This window comes from Saimiri boliviensis, chromosome 2, assembly GCF_048565385.1.
Source record: "Saimiri boliviensis isolate mSaiBol1 chromosome 2, mSaiBol1.pri, whole genome shotgun sequence".
NCBI lineage: Eukaryota > Metazoa > Chordata > Mammalia > Primates > Cebidae > Saimiri > Saimiri boliviensis.
The window spans coordinates 219,646,937-219,668,290 of record NC_133450.1 but is presented as its reverse complement, the minus strand read 5'-3'; the positions used below and the strand labels follow the sequence as shown (position 1 = coordinate 219,668,290).

Sequence of the window (21,354 nt, the reverse complement as noted above, 5' to 3'; positions counted from 1 at the left end):
AGATTCAGAAAGACTCAGTGACTTGACCATGGTAGCAGAGATAGAAACCCAAGTCCTTCTCATTCCAGAGCCCAAGCTCTTAAGGAAATGCTTTTCTACATACCTGCCATTCATCAAACAAGTATTGACAAGTATTGATCCTGTCATGTACCAGACACTGCTTACTCACTGCTTGCCATATGGGATATAGCAATGACAGATGAGGTCCTACCCTTGGGAAGCTTTACTGCTGAGCCCAGAGCCTTTCTCAGCTTGACTTATTAGCACTGCCTATTGCTTTTCTCATTACATCCCTGACCTCTCTCAAAAATGAAGAAACAGTTTGTGAGTTTCTGCCATGTGCCAGGCCCATTCAAGGCCCCCTCTTACACAGTCTCCTTAACCATCATAACACTGTGAGATGGGTATCATTTCTACTTTACAAAGAAGAAAATGGAGACACAGAAAGATGAGGGAACTTGCCTATGATCACACAGCTGGAGAATAGCAGAGCCAAGTTTCAAATGCAGACCTTCCTGCCTCCAAAAGTTATGATCTCTCTACCCCAAACTTCCTGCAATCATGTAGTTGTTCCTATGACAAGAGTCCAAACAAACCCTCTTTTCCTTGCAGACAAAAATTCCAACCAGGCGCCAAGTCCGCATGGATGAAAACAGCTGTTCACCAAAGGCTCTGTTTTGTGTTACTAATTCATTTAAAAGGAAATTTGGTTTCTAACCGACATTAATGTCATGTCCATGGCTCAAGAAGAAGAAGAAAAATGAGTCTCAAAGTTGCGAAGTGTTAGATCAAATGTGCTGCTGGCCTGTGTGTGCAGCCAGTTCAGACTCCAGTGGGCTTTCCCCACCCTTCAGGCAGGTCTTTTCCCAGGACTCAGAGAGGAACTCCAGCCTCTACTCCTATCTCCACCATGAAATGAATGGAGGTGGGGAATTCCTTTTCTACTCTGTTTCCACTGAGAGTAGAAATTGTTAAAACAGATAGAGCAATTACTAGAAAATGTGCAAATAACAAATGTGAACTCAGAGTGGTACAAAAGAGACAGCTGTTCAGCCTTTGGGTGCTAAGTAACAACAGCTCTAATGAGTCTTATGCTGGGAGCCATCCTTTCTATGCCTTGGCCCCAACTGGTGGACACCAAGATTGCCCCTACTACCTGACCCAGTTTTTTGAACAAAGAGAGGCAGTACAGCATAGAAGTGGAAAGGATTTGAGGGAGCTTAGTATTATTACTATTGCTACATCCTAAATGTATTTGAAAACTGACAAACAACATCAGGCACTACATTAGGACACAGGAGTCAGGGATGAAGATGTACTGGCATGAACTCTGCATTCCTGGAGTTCATAAAGCAGGAGGGGGACAGACTTTGAACTCATAATTCAAACTTGTAAAAGCTGTAATATTTCAGTATGAGGGTGAATAGTGCCATATGTAAGAAGTATGAGGCGGCTCTGAGAGGGAGCATGAGAAGCAGGAACACTACCTCAGAGCTCTCACTGCTCATGATCTCCAGGAGGCAGAGCAGAGCATTCCAGGCAGAGGGCACAACCTGTGGGGAGGTGCTGAGACAGGAGGGAACACCAAAGAGGCTATTGTGGGCACATGAAGTAGTGAACTGGAGCAGGAGGGAGTTGGGAGTCTGCTGCTGGCCTATTCACAGAGCCTGGGAGGCTGAAAAGTGGATCTGCATCCTAGGAGCAGTGGGAAGCCACAGAGGGCTCTAAGCAGGGCAGGGACATGGTCAGACTTTGGCTTTAGAAAAATGTCTCTGGTTCCAAAGAGGAGCTGGGGAATGGAACTGAACATGGGGAGACGTGAAAAGGCTGCTGCCATCATTCAGAGGAGGGGTGGCAGTGGAGTAGACTAGGCTGGTGTAGTGGAGAGAAATGGTCTGAGAAAATTGCCCAGCATGTGACCTGAGAGAGGGGTTTTAATGATGTCAGTGAAATCGATCTCCACTTTACAAATGACTGCCTGCTGGCCACGTTATTCCCTTTCCGAAGGCCAAACATTGTGATTCCAAGGAGCAGCAAAGACACACAGGGTTTGTCCCACATCCAACACTGACCTCGGCTTTCTGGAATGCCCGCTTCTTCAGAGCAGGCAAACGGCATCCAGACAAAAGGCCAGAGGGTCAGGTTCCTGGACCCACAGGCAGTGTTTTCCTGAACTGCAACGTGTCATGTGGCCTGGAGGAAACTGTGGACTCCTGCAGGGAGTCTTCCATTCCGGCAGGCCAGCCTTTCTGTAAACCAGAAAGGAACCCAACAGATGCTGGCCAAGTCAAGCTCCAAGGTCTCAAGCTCCAGCCAGATACAGGGAAGGGTGAAATCAAATGACTCTACAGTAAGTGCCCCACAGGAGTATGTCTTTTATCTGCAGAATGCCTCCTTTGTCTCAAAACATTTCTGTTAATGCTGCTCCCACCTCCTCACTCTAACCAGATCTGTCTTTTCCTTAAAACACCACCTAGCAGGTTCCCTTAGGGCCACAGACAATAAGGAAGAGGGAGAGGACCAGCAGGCCCACCCAGACCACCCCTGGCCTTCCTTCCACTAACACTGAGCACCTGGTCTGTGCCTTGAACCCAGCAGTAGATACTGGGGACACTCTGGTTCCTCACCTCCAAGGTCCACAGTCCAGGCCCACAGCTTGTCTTCTGGGAAGCCCAAGCCAGGTCCTGACACCTCTAATTCCTCTTCATGATGCTGTCTGCTCTTCCCAAATGATGCTCCCTTGCCTGTAGCTCCGGCTCGAGTCTTCCCCTCCTCCCATTCTTGTGTTGTCATTTCCACATACTTCATTAAACTTCTCACTTCTGGATATCCCCATGCCTCAACCTCCTCTGCTCCACAAAGGCACTTCCATCACACCTTCAAGCACAGTTACTAGAGCCACCCTACCTCGAAGACCCTGAACACTGAAATCCATCTCCCTCCATTACTTCCTGGCTTCCCCCATCTTCCCCTAATCAAATCTGTGCTTTGCTCTCTTCTCGACTTTTGGTCCTTCAGTGATGATGATGATGATGATGATGATGATAAGATGGGGTCTTACTATGTTGCCCAGGCCAGCCTCAAATTCCTAAGCTCAAGTAGTTCTCCCACCTAGGCCTCCTGAGTCCTTCAGCCTTCTTTCAGGCCATCAGCTGTCTCTGGCCCTTCTGGCCTCCCTCCCTACAGGCAAACATTGCTGATCACCCTGTTTGACTTAACTAGGCCTCATCCTACCTCTACGGCCACTTTCTCTGCCTCCTTCCTTGTCCCCTGTTCTTCCTTCTGCTCCCTAAGTAGACAGCCCACTTTTCTCCAGGCACACCTAAAGCCTGCTTCCTCTCATCTTGGCCCTCACAGCAGCCTCACAACCAGTGTAACGTCAGGCCTTCCCCCTTCTCTCCAGTATGACCACCTTGCCTCATGCAGACTGCTGCAAAATCCTCCTAGTTTCCCTGACTGCAACTGGTTCCATCTCAGTTGAAATGAATGTCCCCAAATACAAATATGCCCATGATGCTCCCCTTTTAAAACCTTTCAGAGGGCTGGGTGTGGTGGCATATACCTGTAGTCCTAGCTACTCAGGAGGCTAAGGTAGGAGGATTGCTTCAGCCCAGGAGTTTGAGGCTGCAGTGAGCTATGATCATGCCATTGTACTTTAGCGTGGGTAACATAGCAAGGCTTTGTCTCTTTGTCTCTCTCTTTTTTTTTTTAATCTCTCAATGAATGCCCAGGGCTAACAAGATAAAGCTCAAACTCCTTAGTCAGGCACATCTAAGCCTCCCTTCCAAGCCTCACTGCCCTCTCCAGCCCAACTCAAACTGCCTGGCCCAATCTTGCTCTCTTGACACATGTCCATGCTCCTCAAAGAGATGCCAGGCCTTGTGTGTCCAGGTTTTAGAGTAAAACCTCTGAATCTCTCGCCCCCAGCCAGGTTTGAGGCTCTTCCTTTCTTGCCACCTCCTTTGCTGCTGACCTCACCACTGGTCCTTGTATTTCCTGGCCACCTATCCTCTGGATTTTGGTCCTGGTCTTGCAGAAGAGACCTAGATACACTTCTCCAGTCATGACAAACTTCTCACTGTTCTCCAAACACCTACATGCATCTGAATCTTTCTGCTTTTGCAATGCTTTTGGCCACCCCATTCTCCTGGCTCTCTTATTCAAGTATCCCTCCTGTGGGACATGCTTCTTGCCTCCTGCCCAAGCCACCCTCACTCTCTCCTTGATACACCAGCCCCTCCCACTCTCTCCTTGATACACCAGCCCCTCCCACTCTCTCCTTGATATACCAGCCCCTCCCACCCCTGAATTCTTCTTGTTTACTATTTATTTATACATCTGCCTGGCTCAAGTTGGAATGTTCCAAGGTCCTCTTCATTATCATCTCTCACGGTAGCTGATAAATGACCAAATGAGTGAAGGCAGGGCTGACTACTGGGAAATCTGACAGTGGGGATGGAACAATGTTGGCAGGGGCAGTGAGAAGACTGGAAAAATCATGAGCACTTAGAGAAGCTTCCCACCTCACTGCAGTTCATTTCTATCACACTGGGGCCCAGTGCATACCCATGGGGCCCACCGTATACCCATGCCCTGGCTGCCAGTAGGCAGGGAATGAAACATTGACTTCTGGCAAGCCTTTGGCATGCACCAATATTCCTGGCAATGATGCCCTGGCAGAGCACAGACCTAAGGGAAGAGCAGGTTTTCCTTTTCTTCTCTCAAGAACGCCAGGCACCAATAGTAGTATTAAATTTTGCTAAACATATCACCTGTCTTTTCAGTGGGTTATTCATTCTGCCTGAAATTTCCTTTCCAACTGCCCCCAACTCCCCAAATCAACAATAAGATATGATCTCTTTCAGCCTTCAAGGGCTAGTGATAATGTCCCAACCCCAAGGCTGAGAAGGGTTGCACTTTAGCCTGAGCAACATAGCAAGACTTTGTCTTTATTTTTTGTTTTTTGTTTTTTTTTTTAATCTCTCAGTGAATGCCCAGGGCTAAGAAGATAAAGCTCAAACTCCTTAGTCAAGGCTGAGTGGGGTTGGGACATTATCACTAATGTCCAAACTTCCCACATGATGTTTGCAGGGCCCTTAGGGCACCATCCTGTGTGTGTCTTGTTCTAGACCTCAGCCTCCCAGCTCTCCAGAGGACCAGGATGTGAAACCTAGGTCTGAAGGATCCCAGGTACCATGCTCTTAAACACTCTGCTACTCAGGTATCACCTCCTGTGGGGCACTGGCTCCTGCACAGGCATCACTGAATATTCTAAGCAACAACCTCTCATCCATAACCCACAGTGCGTATTCAAACTATACACTGGTGAAATGATAGCCACGTGTGACTAGGAACTTGCTTTGTATAGGCACCATACTAAGTTCTTACAAGCTCACTGTAAGGTAAAAGCTACGATTTCCGCCCCCTCCCCCACCAACTTAATACATGAGAAAATCGAAGCATAAAGAAAATACATGACTTGTCCAAAGTCTCCAAGCTAGAAGGGTGAGGCTGGGACTCAACCTCAGCTTCATCAGATAAAAGTTCATGTTCTTCAAGCTGTGTAGCTTTAACAGACCCAGGAGCTCAGTTCTGACAGAACCCTGGACTGAATAAAGCACAGGCTGTGTCCATTTTCAGCACATTCTAAGAACAGCTGTTCCCCCTTGATGCTGCTCCATGTTAAAACTAATGACAAAAACAGTTGTGACATTTAGACTAGCCTCTGAGACACTGCTGCACCTTCCAATTCCATAGGCTGGGAACTGTGCACACCGACAGACAGATTTGGTAGGGAATTCTGGTAGAGACAAACCACCACCCTGAAAACATACCCTCTTAGAAGGCTGCTGCCACCAGGACCTTTGGACAGACCTCCCTTACAATGCAGCCCTTGCCCTAAGCCCTGGCAGACAGGAATCCATCCAGGAATCCACCCCGCAACCCAATCTACCACAGTGGCAATGAGATTCTAGGCCACAACTTGTAAGTTCAACACAGATGTAAGCTATTTTATGCTGCAAAGCTCTATCTGCATTAATACACCAATTCTTGATAAACTTGGTCACTTGGTAGAGTCACCAGGGGACAGGGTAGTTATGGTTCCTTATTTGTAACTTCCATTTTCCTTACTCTCTGCCAATCCTTAACTCACTGTCTGCCTGGCTTCCTCTAAGCCTTGAAATGTTCTTTGTGGTCCCCCTTGCTGAAACCCGCAGAAGTCATGAAAAGCCACAGCTCCACCCTCCGTTATCAACTGCTTTTGGAAATGTGAATCTTCAAAAGGCTGAGCTCACCAGGAAATACCCTTGCTTTGGGGGAAGTGGTTACACCACAAAACAGACACCGTGGTAATACCGCTCCCTTGGTTGGCACACCCCCTTTGCAATGTGCCTAAACACAGCCAGATAATGTTCTGCTATGGAGCTTCCCCTCTCACTTAGGCATCCATTCATACTCCACTCATTCAACAAATATTTCTTGAGTATGTAATGTGTTCCAGGTACTGGGATTACAACAGGGTATCTCAGTATGCAGACCCTCCAGAACCAAGTGAAAAACCCTCCTTTTCTGTCCTGGTGCTTCCAAAGACTTTTAGGGGAAAAGTCCAGGACGGAGGCCACCTTCAGTAGGTAAGTAGCAGGAAGAAGAGAAGACAAGAAGTAAAAGAACTAACTGCAAATGAAACTGCAAAGAAATGTTAAACTTTGACCAGTAGTCTGCTGATTAGTAGACTACTAATAATATCAGTAAAATAACACTGATATTATTATTTTAAGTTATTTTACATATATGTGATGGGATAATATTAAAAAAGTAACTAATGTTGCTGGGAACCAAAACTGTCATTGTAAAATAAAATATATAAATATCGAGGGAATTAAATAACAACTATAATATAGTTATAATGTTGGATTTAAATTGGAAAGATCAATATTACATTAGTTAAATTTTTTATAAGACAATGTGGTATAACAATCCTCAAATCTCAGATGCTTCCAATGACAACACTGATTTCCTGCTCATAGGTCTACAGATGATGCCGTTCAGCTCAGCTCAGCTCTGCCAGGTTGGCTTTGGCTTGTCTCAATGTGGAATCTAGACCTTAGGTCGGTTCAGGTCATCTGTAATGCCCTCCTTTGAGGACTAAGGATAAACAAGCAAGAGTTACCAGTACATCATAGAGAAAAAGGAAGTTCCAGGACAGCTGGCCAAGGTTTGCCACACCTCTTACCAGCTCAGCTCAGATCTGCATACTGCCATGCTGCCCACATTCCATGGGCAAAACCAAGTCACAGGGCCAAGCCCAAAGTCAATAGGGTAGGGAGACACACACCACCCACAGTGAAGGTAAGACAAGGAGTAAGGAGAGAAGGAAGAATTACGGTGAAATAATATCATCTACCCTAACTATGAACTCATGACTTTTTCCTTTTAAAAAATAACTATTTACTAGTTCTGTTGATGGCAAAGGCCTAAAAGCAATGGCCACCCAGTAACACTGAGCAGCCTTCACCAAGATTGTGGTTTCTAAATATTAGTCTCCAGTAAAAGAAACCCCCTGAAGAAATGCCTAATTCCAGGTCTGCAGCAGAAAATATTCAACATAACCCTGGGGATCTTGTTGGGCCAAAAAGCAGGAAAGTGATAAAAAAATGAATGGGATCGTGTTAAAAAGATACAGGAGCCAACATAAAAGGGACACTACTGGTCAAAGACAGAGCAATTTATATACCAAAAAGAATGGTGACTACAGCTGACTGAGACACAAAGGATATACCAGCATCCACAAGTTCATTATGACAAAGGAGAGAGCCTGCTCACCAAAAACAAAACTAAGCAGTTACACACCCACAAGTCACCATTAAAGATAAGTGGGGCACCAACTGCTTACTCTGAAAATTGATAATTAAAAGGAAAGAATTAAGTACGTACATGCAGTCCTAGCCGATGAGGAAAAATTCTTCTTAAGAATTTCAGCTGTAAGAGTCAGGCTTGACAGTTTGTGCCTATAATCTCAGCTACTGGGGAGGCTGAGGCAGGATAATCGCTTGAGGCCAGTAGTCCAAGATCAGCCTGGGCAACACAGTCTCTTAAATCATGTCTCTTAAAATATTTTTTAAAAAATTAGCCAAGCACGGTGGGATATGCCTATAGTCCTAGATATTCAGGAGGCTGAGATGCAACTGCTAGGGTAAACTGAGAATTAAATAAGGTAACACATATAAAGTCTTTAACCACTGAACACAATGCCTGTATGCACTACACATTCAAAAATGGTTGATGTTGTTTTACTAGGTTCCAGCCTCTGTGCTAAGTACTCTATATGCATTATCTCACTTAATTCTCCAAATAACCCTATGAGGGAGGTACTCTTACTATCCCCACTCTATGAATGAGGAAACTGAAACTCAGAGAAGTGAAGTGAGTTACCCAAGGTCACACAGCTAGGGCACTGGCAGAGGCAGAATCGTGAAAGCTCTCGAGTTAAACCACTTATATTTGATCTGACCTGAGGCCTGTGGCAGGCAGCCTCCAAGGGGTCCCCCACTTCCTACTTGCTGGTGTCCACTCTTATATAGTGCCCCCCTCAGTGAAGAGGGCTGCTCTGTGATACTAATAGGATACTGTGCAAATCAGAGTACGTGACTTCTAAGCCATGTCACAAAAATCATTGCTGGCGTCTGTCTTGTTCTCTTGGATCACTCATTCTAGGGAAAGTCAACTGCCATGCCATGAGGACACTCAATGGCTCTATGAACAGTCCCACATGGCAAGGAACAAAGGATTCCTGCCGACAGCCAGGAATTGTGCATGAACCACCTTGGAACCAGACTTCCCCTCCCGAGTCAAGCCTTCAGATGACTATAGTCCCAGCCGACATCTTGAAAATACAACTTCCTGAGAGACCTTGAGCCAGGATCACCCAGCTAAGCCACTCTTGGATTCTTCACCCACAGAAACTGTGAGAGATAAATCCTTATTATTAAGCTGCTAAGTGTGGGGGTAATTTGTTACATAGCAATGAAGGACTGATACAGTAATCATGGAGCAAATTATAGTACTTAACATGTCTGAGTTTTAGCTTCCTCATATATAAAAACTGGGAGACAAAGACAGTAACAGCAGGTACATCATAAGATTGTGATGAGGATTAAATGAGACCCTATATCTAAGATGCCTAATCTATAGCCTGCACACAGTAAATGCTCAGGAAAATGTGAACAGCCCAGGCTACCTAACAACAGTCCATATCAGCATCCACCCCTTTTCAAACCTGTGCACAGCGGGCCACTGGGCATTCAGGGCTTAGGTCAGAGGGCTAGGGAGTCAAGCAAGGACACACAGGCAAGGGTCTGCATGGGCAAGGGTGCTGCCCACCACTCCATCACTGGAATCTGCCCTCCAGGCAAGCACCAGACACTCAAGGACCCCCATGGCTGGGAGGGCTTTAGAAGTCTTTATGTTCAAATCTCCCCAACTCCTCCATCAATGCAAGTCTCCTTGACCACAGCCTCTATGCATGCTAATGTCACTATCTGGAACGACTTCCAGGACCATCCCTAACAGCATCCAAAAGTATCCAGGTCTCACCATAACTCCTCACAGCCTGCTCAAAGCCTTTCAGATCTCCAAGGAGAAGAATCATGTCCCTCGGGAACCTTTTTTGGAGCTAACTACCCCCAGCTCCTCATTAAGAAGTACAGAGGTGGCAAACAGCATGATGGGAAAGCAGAAACCTGAGCCAGCCTGGAAAAACGACCAGCTAGGAAGTGGCTGATGCCTTCCAGGACAACCCCAGAAGTCCAAATCACCATACCTAACTTCAGACAGCAACAATTCTCCAGTTTTAAAGGATCTGAACAGCCTAGGAAGGACTCATAAACTATATTACTTACACAGTAGAGATCCGGTAAGATGGCTGTTTCCACATCAAAAGAGTTAAGAGCCCACTGTGCAGTGTAGGAGTCAGGCTACACCTACATACAACAGGGGCTGAGAGCTTGATCCTTAGGTTCAGGGCTCAGACAGGCCTGATTCAAGTCCTGGCTACAGGGTCCATGGTTAATATTCTTCTTCTTATATCTGTGGGCTTAATTAAGGGTAATGGTAGTAACTAGGTAAGAAAATATCTAAAATTGCTACTAGTCTTACAATCACTACATCCCTGGTTCTCATCCAACTGGGAACCCACTAGGGTGCCCAGTTGAAAGAAGATTCCTTAGTCCCACTCTAAACCTAAGCATTTAGAATCTCTAAGGATGAAGCCTAGGCATTTGTAATTTTTTTAAAAGAATTCCCAAGTGGATTCTGATACACAGCCAGGTTGAAAGTAGCACTAGTTCACAAGTTTCCTGATTTCCTGGGAGCCCAGGTCACCCACGGCACCCATCTTGCTCTCAGATGCTGGCCTCTGCTTACTTATAATTATACTTTATTCATGCCCTTCCAACTCTGGGGTGGTCCAGCCACAACATGGCAAGCATCCTCAAAAGGAAAGTTTTCAGTTTTTAGCCTGCTAACAATAATAACATCAGCAAAAAAGCTGGGGCAGCTCCCAGGGTCCTTCCTTTGACCACAGTTTTGACAATGAGGAACAAACTCTTCCATTTTTAGCTAGCATGTTATAGATCCAAAATGTTCAAGTTTGGGGTTTCTCCAGATACCTCAAAGCAGCTAGTCTGAATCCTCACTCTGCCTCAGAATTACCTGAGAAACTTTTAGAAAATAGGGCTGATTAGGTGTCAGACTCCCACCAAGAGATTCAGGTTAAGATTTAATGGTCTGTGGGGTAGTGGTGGGGGAGGGGGCTCTGGGTACCACCATGTTTCCAAGACTGTTCAGGTGATTCTGATGTGCAGTCATGATTAAGAACCACTGCTACAAGCTACCGTCTTTAAAATAAAACATCTCCACATTAATGTCTTGTCACAACTTGAACTAAGATATGTGTTGATGAAGTACCTTCCAAACTGCAGCGCCCTGGGGAAAAGTCATGGTCTGGCCTTAGCTATGCCTCTGAAGAAGAAGGAGCCCCCATCTGCTTCCCTCCTTCCAGGGGCCTGGGCAGTGATCCCAGTCTCCTGGGCACATGCAGGTTAAGGGCTCATGGCAGGTGGGCTGCCCTCCTTGATGTTCGAATGAAGAATAAAGTCCTAAATGTCTAAACTGCTCCAGATCAGAGCTAAGCAGAGAACATAATCAGAAATAGCTTCAGCTGACAACTAATGCAACCATCACACACCTATTCCACCAAAAGGCTCCAAGAGGTAGTGATTTAGTGATCTGATGTTGTTTTTAATTAGAAAGAATGGATCATACCACATTAGAACAAAACAGAAAAAGAATGGAAGTCAGCCAATTCAGAAAAAAGCAAACAAAGCAGTGCTCCCCAACCCTAATGAACATAACACACACAGACACAAGCATGCACATAGATAGACACACACAGACACACACACACAAACACAGTAATACAAATAACTGCCATGTCTTCACATAAATGCTGAACAAACTAGTGGTACTAGTTTTCTCCTAATTTTTAGTAGACTAGGTGCTAGCTCTCAGAAGGCTTTAACACTCTGACTTTGTGTTAAGATATGCTCTTTTTCAAAGCCTTAACAGTCACAGTTCTGTAAAAAGAAAGACATTAAGTTAAGAGTATTCTGGAATTCACCATAGCTGCAGCACTTTTTGACCTATCTCCCCAACAACACTCCACTCCTCTGAGGTCTGAACCTCACTCACAAAGCTGGATCGCTAAGTGTTTGCCCATGGTGACCACATACTCTTGGCCTTAGGTGACTGGATCAGCACTAGACACATGACTATATTGGCCAGGACTGAAATCTGCTGGTCTTAGTCTGGGATAGTGACTTAAACTAAGATCATGTAAACGTGGGCCCTTTGGAAAGGCCAAATCAGGTCAAATCAGACAAGAAAGCAGGAGAGAGAAGAGACGGAGAAGCAGAGCAGGAAGCAGGGACTGCTTGTGTCCTGGTAGCTCTCTGGGCTGCCTGAACTCACCCCATTAATTATGTAAAGTGCCCCTTTATCCTTGTAATAAATTCCTCTTCAGCCTCTTCAGCTACCTTTGTTTTGAGACAGTCTCTCACTCTTTTGCCCAGGCTAGAGTGCGACAGCTCAATCCTGGCTCACTGCAACCTCTGCCTCCCAGGTTCAAGCAATTCTCCTGCCTCCCTATTCAGCTACTTTGAAATGCATTTTGTTTACCTGATCACACACACACACACACACACACACACACACACACACACATACACCCTGGGTAAAATAATCAAAACCTTGTTATCAATTGCCAAACATTTCCAGGAATTCTTTTTAAGATCAAAATCAACTTTTTATTCTTTATTGACTATACTGTTTCTAAACATGTACATATGCTTTTTTTTAAAATACTCACTATGTTGCTCAGGCTGGTCTCAAACCCCTGGCCTCCCACCCAAGCCTCCCAAAGTGCTGGGATTACAGGTGGGGCCACCACACCTGACCAATATACGCTGTTAATGTAAATATGCATATTTTTGCTATGGCAAATGGTTCCGAAAATAGAAACAAGGCAACCACAAGAATTTGGGATCGACAAACAGAAAACTTTCTAGAAAAATGTTCCCTCACGTCATTTCTTGAAAGTAAACATTTTCAGCAGGAGCAGCCTGGGAAAAGGAATGAGGGTGTTAAGACCTGACTCTCAGGCATGGAGGCCTGTGGATATCAGCTGCTTCCAGGCCTGCCAGAGTAGGCCAAACAGAAGATAGTCTCTGGAAAATCCAAATACTGTGTTCAAAAAAATGAGCACCATCAAGAATAGAATGGGGTTTAAATCAATAACATGCATTTGTAGAGCCTTCAAAAGAGAAACTGAGAAACGTAGGCACTCTAACAGTGGCTGACTAAATCCTTGCTGCCCACCCACAGCATTAATAGAACAGTAGGAAAACAAGGTACAGACCTCCGGCTGGATAGCTTTAAACACAGGTATATCCATTAATGTAATCTGGCTCTGCAACAAAAGAGAATCAATGTTAGAAAATATTATACATCAAAGATTACTGTCATGTTACTTTATACAGAGTAATATATATTCATAAAAGTTATTCTTTCCCCTTTGGAATAAAAAAACAAGATAGAATAGAGCAAAAAATTGGATACATTTCTGAAATGCCTCTCCTATCCCTTCCCTCTTCATAAATCTTGATCCACACCCTTCTTTCTTGAATGTGAGATGAACTTTCAATTTAGGAATTGATAAAAGTTGGAGGGTGGGCCTGGGAATAAAAGGAACAGTTTTATTTGGAAATTCTTGTACTGTTGAATTTTTATTTCAGGCATGAACTACTTTTATAATTTTTAAAAGTTGTAGAAACAATATTTAAAATTAGAATGTTAAACAGAAACACTACTTATTACTATAAATTAAGTTCCTTTTAAAGTAGTGGCTTATAGAAATTATATTTTTCTTTTGAAGTCATTGATACTGCCCCAAAATTATATGGTAGAGTGCTATTCAAAAGGCACCCACAGACCAGTGCAGCACCACAAACTGTTTATTCCACCAGCCCACAATGAGAGAAGTACAGAAGCTGAGAGCAAGCATTTGGAACTTGTATAACAATTTTTGACATGACCATGACATTTCTATTTTATATGTGTGTGTGTGTGTGTGTGTGTGTGTGTGTGTGTGTGTACACACACATATATATACATATATATATATATATATATATTTTTTTTTTTTAAGTAACAGTCCTCAAATTATTGAAAATGGAAAAATCTAGTCTTTCACCACAGCCAGCTTAAGAGGCAGTAATGTGATCAGCAGAGAAAACACGTATCAGGTTAAAAGGCTCACCCATCATAAGAACGTCATCTGAGCCAGGCGCGGTGGCTCACACCTGTAATCCCAACATTTTGGGAGGTCGAGGTGGGCAGATCATAAGGTCAGGAGTTCAAGACCAGCCTGACCAACATGGTGAAACTCCGTCTCTACTAGAAATACAAAAATTAGCAGGGTATGGTGGTGCATGCCCACAATCCCAACTACTCAGAAGGCTGAGGCAGGAGAATCACTTGAACCTGGGAAGCAGGGGGTTGCAGTGAGCCGAGATAGTGCCATTGCACTCCAACCTGGGCAACAGAGCAAGACTCTGTCTCAAAAATTAAAAAATTAAAAAACTTCATCTGGTGACAGTAAGAGGAAGCATCATGCTGACCATTTTTCAGATCAAGGCATGAACTGAACTGACTTGACATGATCCACCTACTTCCGTGTCATATGGGATGCCAGATGTCATTTAAGAGATTCCTCTGTGACACATCAGGGAAAGGAGAGCTGAAGGCCTTCGGATGCCTTTAATGTGAGAAGACACCCTGTCCACTGAACACAGGCTATCCAGGATGACATGATACAGGGAACAAATGGGCTCTGGAATCTACAGGGCTTGGGTGTGTGTCTGGACACCGTCATTTCATGGCAATGTTCTCTTTGACACACAACCTCTCTCAGTCAGGTACCATATCTAGAAAATCATGACAATAATCCCTGTTTTATAAGATCTTGGTGAAAATTCAAGACAAGAGGTAGAGTTCCTGGCACCTGACAGATGCTCAATAAATACATAAGAGAGCGTATGTATGTGTATGTATCTGTATGTGTGTGTGTGTGTGTGTGTGTGTGTGAAAGTGTGTAAGTGTGTAGGTGTGTGGGTGTATGAATGTGCATGCATGTGTATGGAAGTGTGAGAGTGTGTCTGTGTGTATCAGTCAAAAGGGAGGTCACACAAATGGGCTCATGTACTGGCATGTGAACTTATGGTTCCTGTCCAGTACATAAGCTAGGAAATAAGGGACCACTAAGTTGGTTGAATATCCCTGCACTGAGGTTGCTCTAGAGAACATGTTTAAAAGGCTGCTACATTGAGCCAGTAAAAAACCCTTGTATTAAGACATATTGGAGAAAAATGGCAATACACAGAGTGTGCCACCTGTGACTACAATCCAGGGCTAGATGAAGTGTGGTCAGCTCTTGGCACAATTCAAAGCTGGTCCAAGGTCACTGGGTTTCTGAGGAGCATGGGATACAAGCCAAAGCATACCATCCTCAGGCGGAGTGGAGAGGAAAACGTGCAGCTGGCTTCAGTGGAGAGCCTCTCTGTCCTCTCCCAGGGGCTAGTGTTCCTCATGCAAACAGGGGTGAAATGCTGCCACTAATGGAAGCCTGGCTGAGAGACGGTAGAGAGCACAAGGAATAAGGAAACACTGGAGCAGAATCTGAGCTCTTCTGCCTCTGGGTTCCACCCAACACCCCTTGATGTCAAGGGGACTCTTGATGTCAGCATAATGTATCTGGCCCCCATAATCTGGGTGTTGAGTTAGTAAACCCTGAAGGTCTATAGGTCTGTGTTTGGCCTAGAGCTACAGGGCTCAGAGCTATGTCCTGGGCAGTGCAAACAGACTGGCATTTCTTCTGCCAGACCCATCAAGATTGTTAGCCAAGTGCTTTTCATATTTGGATTAAGTCTGCCATCCTGGAGAACAGAAAGGCCTTGTAAAGACAGGAGATTTGAACCGAAAGCTCAGAGGGCCTTGGAAATCTCCCCTGCAGTTCAAGTTAACACCCTAACCGGGAGAACCGGCAGGATGTTTGCAATGTCATTTAGGAAAAGAACCAAAAGTCTGCTAATGTGAAAATGAGAAAACTTCCTTTCCATCCTGCCATCAGTTCTAGGGTTTGCTACTGAATTTCCAGATGATTTATTAAAGCAGTGACCTTACATTTCAGATTTTTTGGATGGTCCAAGTTTCAAATATTCTGCTTTCTGCTCAGACTGTAAGTCAGAAAATGTGTTCAGACGTTTTATTCAAAACAAACAACAACAGAGGTCACCAGACTTAGACTAGCTAGTCCAAAATACATAATGAGGTTTCAGAAGACTCTCTCCTATTTCTATCCTTTCAACTCTGACCAAAGAAGATACAGTGTCTAGAGCAGGGATAGTTTGATACAAGATACTTATAAAGATCATCAAATTATCAATTTCATGCCATTTTACTACAAAGTCAAACACATGTTAAAGAGGTTGCTGATGAGTAATCCTTCCCCAGAAGTTTTAACCCTCAAGAGTACTCAGTTTTACCAAAGTGGGGGGTAGGGGTATGAGGGAGTGGTAAGAGGTGAGGTCAGGTCCTATCACACTTCATAGCCAGCTCTTGGGACCACCTCAGGACCCTGTCCCACCCTCAGGAGAGGTACCCTGGTTTCTTGGAGAGAAAAGGCATTTTCTAGGGATATGTTACAACCTCAACAGAAACATGAGACAAGGAGCCTCCCACTCTTGTTTCCAAGCAGCGAATCTGGCCAGTAGTGGGGCTGAAGAACACTCATGAATCATAAGTCTCTTAATGGATTATCCTTATTTTGAGAAACAAAGCCTTAACATCGGATGTCCAGTCATGCTAGTCACCTGGCAATGGCTTCCTTAATCCTAGTCCCTTCTCCCATCTCCTCTTCCTCCTAGCCCAGGGCCTTCTAAAAATCCAGGCTATTAAGGGAATTCTCCAAACATCATTTCTGCAGAGATGAATACTGCAGGGTGGAGGGATCTACTGGAGCACTTCACAGTGTGGCCCTAACATAACAGTGCTATTATGTGGATAAATGAAAGCTACTTGGTTAGCCAAAAAGGAAAAAAAAAACTTTTTTTTGCATGTAGTATTTTTCCTAACAGTGGCTGACTAAATCTTCTCTTCCAAGCCTTACTTAGCCTTAGTGCAAGGATCTTCCAGACCCCAAATAAATAAACAAAATATGCTGTTGGCTTTACCCAGCTCCACCAAGGCAGGCCAAGAGGGCTCACAGAACAAAGAGTAATCAGCTCCAAAGATCTCTCCTGATTGACCCATAGAACTACAGAAAGCCCGATCTGGCAATTTAGATCTGAGTCAGGGATGGGCCTATGAACTGTTCTGTTCCTTTTGAAAATTAGTCTAGCAGTAACTTATTTAAAGCTTTTTTAACTTTTTTATTTAAAAAAAAAAAAAATGTCAAACCAGGCTGGCTCAGTGGTTCATCCCTGTAATCCCAGCACTTTGGGAGGCTGAGGCAGGCGGATCACTTGAGGTCAGGAGTTCGAGACCAGCCCATCAACATGGTGAAATCTTCTAATATACAAAAATTAGCCAGGTTTGGTGGTGCATGCCCGTAATCCCAGCTACTCAGGAGGCTGAGGCAGGAGAACAGCTTGAACCTGGGAGGTAGAGGTTGCAGTGAGCTGAAATTGTGCCACTGCACTCCAGCCTGGAAGTGAGTGAGATTCTGTCTCAAAAAAAAGTCACAAAGACAAATACCATATGTCTCTATTTACAGGAGGTAACTAGAAGAGTCAAAATCATGGAGACAGGAAATAGAATGGCGGTTGCTGGGAGTTGGGAAGAAGAAGAGTGAGGAGTTGTTTAACGGATACAGAGTTTCCATTTCGCAAGACCAAAACAGTTCTGGAGATTGGTTGCATAGCACTGCGAATGTACTTAACACTACTGAACTGTACACTGAAAAATAGTTAAGAAAGTAAATTTTATATTATGTATATTTTACCACAATCAAAACAAAAAAAAAAAAAGAGCCACCCCAAAAGTTCTTCAATATGCCTTGTCCCAATCACAAGTCTCTCTCCCACCAAAAGTAACCATTATCCTTTCTTCAAGTTTTTTAAATAATTTAATCACTTAAGTACATACACCTACACATCACAGGGTAGTCCTATCCACTTTTTTAAAAAATTGGTAAGTGCTATCTATCTGTCTATCTTAGAGATAGGATCTTACTTTGTTGTCCAGGCTTGAGTCCCGTGGTATGATCATAGCTAGTGAGCTAATCTCAAACTTCTGGGTTCAAGTGATCCTCCTGCCTCAGCCTCCTGAGAAGCTAAAACTAGAGGTACAAGCCACCATGCCCAGCTAACTTTTTTTTGTAGAGATGGGGTCTAGCTCTGTTGCCCAGGTTGATCTCTAACTCTTGCCTCAAACAATCCTCCCACAACAACCTCCCAAAGTGCTGGGATTACAGATGTAAGCCACCATGCCCATCCAGATACATACTTTTTAAATCTCTTTTAATCTACATCCCTTTATATTCCTTGTAATACATCTACTGAAGAAACCAAACCATTTGACCTACGCAGCTCTCCACACTTATGGAGCAGGTCAGTGTGTGTTCTTCCATTCTTTGGTGTGTCTGCACATCAGTAGCTGGACCCATGGACTTCAGACATAGGCTCATCCCTTTAGCAAGACTATAGGTGGTGGCACACTGCTTCATCAGGAGGCACACAATGGCTCTCCTTTTGTAATGTTAGTGACTGTTGATGTTCACTGCTTAGATATTTTCATTTACTGGGGTTACAAAATGATGATATTCCAATTCTATCATTTCTTTTCTTTTTATTAACTGACTAATTTAACAGACATTTTCCCTTATCTACTGTTTGGTTATCCAGTGTAGTTAGTTCAAAAGCCAAAGGCAGGACAAATACTTGATTCTTTCCTCACATTTGTCAGTTTTTAAGTTGATAAATTGCCCCTATTATCATCCAAAGGTGACCCACTGTTTGATGAGTTTAAATTATTTGCAATTTTTATCCTTTTGAAGCCCAAATTGTGCCATGATGGAATAATGGGAGCTTCTTCCAGCTAGAACCTGAGTCCTTTTGCCATGAACCCTCCTATTCCTTGACAGCTTCCTCACTGGGCACTGGGAAGATGAATCAGGCTCATTTTGAACATGTCCTTTCCCAGATTTGGAATCAACCAGTTCTCTGGAAGCCCTGGGTTCCTTTAGCAAGAAATGCTATTTCAAGACCACAATGCAGAATTCATATTAATATTTCCAATTCAAATTTAGGACATTTGTAAAAACTGATTTAATCTCTTCCGTATTATATCTGTATCTCCTTTCTTCTATTTTGAAAATATTGGTCTTAAGGACACAGAGTATACTACAATTGCAGCATCCCCTAAGTTTTTATTTACTTTCTCCTACATTACACACACAACAGTCTCAGAATAACAATACTAATGCTATCACCAGCAATATCATTACTGAAAAAAGTTATGAAATTTTTGTATGTGTTCTATGTTCCCTCATTTTAAAAAACAGTTTATGTATAAACAGGCATACTATATATAAACAGTCATACTATATCTACCATCTGGGTATACATTCATTGCAAACTATATCCTCTACCTTTAACCCTCATTCAGTCTTAACTCCACAAGTAATTGCATTTTTACTGCTCTCTCATGTCTTTATAGTGATGTCTTTATAGTGATAATAATTATGTTCATTATCTAAGACTCATTCTCTAATAGATTCCTCAGGAAGGGCTCAGGGAGATAATATTCTGAGGTCTTGCACATTCACAACAGTTTGTTTGTGTCTTTTATACTTTAAAGTCAGTTTGCTGGATATATTATAAATTCTTTGGCTCACCTTTTTCTTTCCTTATTTGATTATGTAGTTCCATTTCCTTTTGGCAAAAACGTGTTTCTGTCAAAAAGGATTGCTGGTAATCTAAAAATTTCCTGTATATGTCATTTAATCTTTTTGACTAAATGCCCAAATGATTTTTTTTCCCTTTAAAACCCAGTAGTTTGCAAAAAATACGTTTTTAGTATTGACCATTTGGGGTTGACATTCTCAGCTTCCTGGTGTGCTCTTTCAGCATGCAATTTCAAATCTTTTTTTTAATTTCATGAACATTTTCCTAAATTTTAGTTTTAATTATTTGTGAGGTTCCCTTACCTTTTTGTTCCCTTTCAGGAATTCCTATTATCTGTATGTTGGATCTTCTTTGCCTATCATGAATATGTGTCACTTTCCTCAATTATTCTTTCTTCACTTATTTTCATGTGAAAAAGCTTTTCCCTTAAGGTATTTTCTGTTATATTTATGTGTTCCTGTGTTCTTTCTAGTTCAATCTTCACTTCCAAAAGAAATTTTATTTTTTATTTTATTTAACTTTAGGTTCTAGGGTACACGTGTGGGTCATGCAGGGTTGTTGCACAACTGCATACTATATCCGACATTTTTCCCCATGTTATCCCTCCCCTAGCCCCCACCAACTGACCCCAGTGTGTGATGTTCTTCTCCCTGAGTCCACATATTCTCATTGTTCAACACCTACTTATGAGTAAGAATATGCGGTGTTTGGTTTTCTGTTCTTGTGTCCGTTTGCTGAGAATGATGGTTTCCAGATTCATCCAAGTCCCTACAAAGGACACGACCTCATCGTTTTTTATGGATGCGTAGTATTCCATGGTGTATATGTACCACATTTTCTTTGTCCAGTCTATCACTGATGAGCTTTTGGGTTGGTTCCAGGTCTTTGCTATTGTACACAGGGCTGCAATGAACATAGGTGTGCATGTGTCTTTATAACAGAACGATTTCTAGTTCTTTGGGTATATACCCAATAATGAGATTGCTGGGTCAAACTGACTTTGTTTCTAGATCCTTGAGAAATTGCCACACTGTCTTCCACAATGGTTGAACTAATTTATACTCCCACCAACTGTGTAAGAGTGTTCCTATTTCTCCATATCCTCTCCAGCACCTTTTGTCTCCAGATTTTTTAATGATTGCCATTCTAACTGGTGTGAGATGGTATCTCAATGTGGTTTTGTTTTTGTTTTTGAGACGGAGTTTCGCTCTTATTACCCAGGCTAGAGTGCAATGGCAGAATCTTGGCTCACTGCAACCTCCGCCTCCTGGGTTCAGGCAATTCTCCTGCCTCAGCCTCCTGAGTAGCTGGGACTACAGGCACGTGTTACCATGCCCAGCTAATTTTTTGTATTTTTAGTAGAGATGGGGTTTCACCATGTTGACCAGGATGGTCTCAATCTCTTGACCTCGTGATCCACTCGCCTCAGCCTCCCAAAGTGCTGGGATTACAGGCATGAGCCACCTCGCCGGCCACTCAATGTGTTTTTTTTGTTGTTTTTTTTGAGATGGAGTTTCACTCCTGTTACCCAGGCTGGAGTGCAATGGTGCGATCTTGGCTCACCGCAACCTCTGCCTCCTGGGTTCAGTCAATTCTCCTGCCTCAGCCTCCCAAGTAGCTGGAATTACAGACAAACGCCAACATGCCCATTTAATTTTTTGTATTTTTAGTAGAGACAGGGTTTCACCATGTTGACCAGGATGATCTTGATCTCTTGACCTTGTGATCCACCTGCCTCGGCCTCCCAAAGTGCTGGGATTACAGGCGTGAGCCACCGTGCCCAGCCTCAATGTGGTTTTGATTTGCATTTCTCTAATGACCAGTGATGATGAGCAAT

At 43.5% G+C, this 21,354-nt stretch overlaps 1 protein-coding gene across 15 annotated transcripts in view; it reads right to left on the bottom strand.

The window, feature by feature from the left end:
• Nucleotides 1-21,354, bottom strand: part of RALGPS1 (Ral GEF with PH domain and SH3 binding motif 1) — a 378,783-nt gene that overhangs the window by 247,078 nt on the left and 110,351 nt on the right. For 13 of the 15 annotated variants that reach the window (XM_039474737.2, XM_039474735.2, XM_039474736.2 and 10 more), the window contains one exon: nt 12,974-13,024. In XM_039474737.2, coding sequence (XP_039330671.2) covers nt 12,974-13,024 — 51 coding nt within the window. Of the gene's footprint in view, nt 1-12,973; nt 13,025-15,116; nt 15,243-21,354 lie in introns of all 15 variants that reach the window. The other 2 variants (XM_074395359.1, XM_074395360.1) reach the window with 2 other exon arrangements.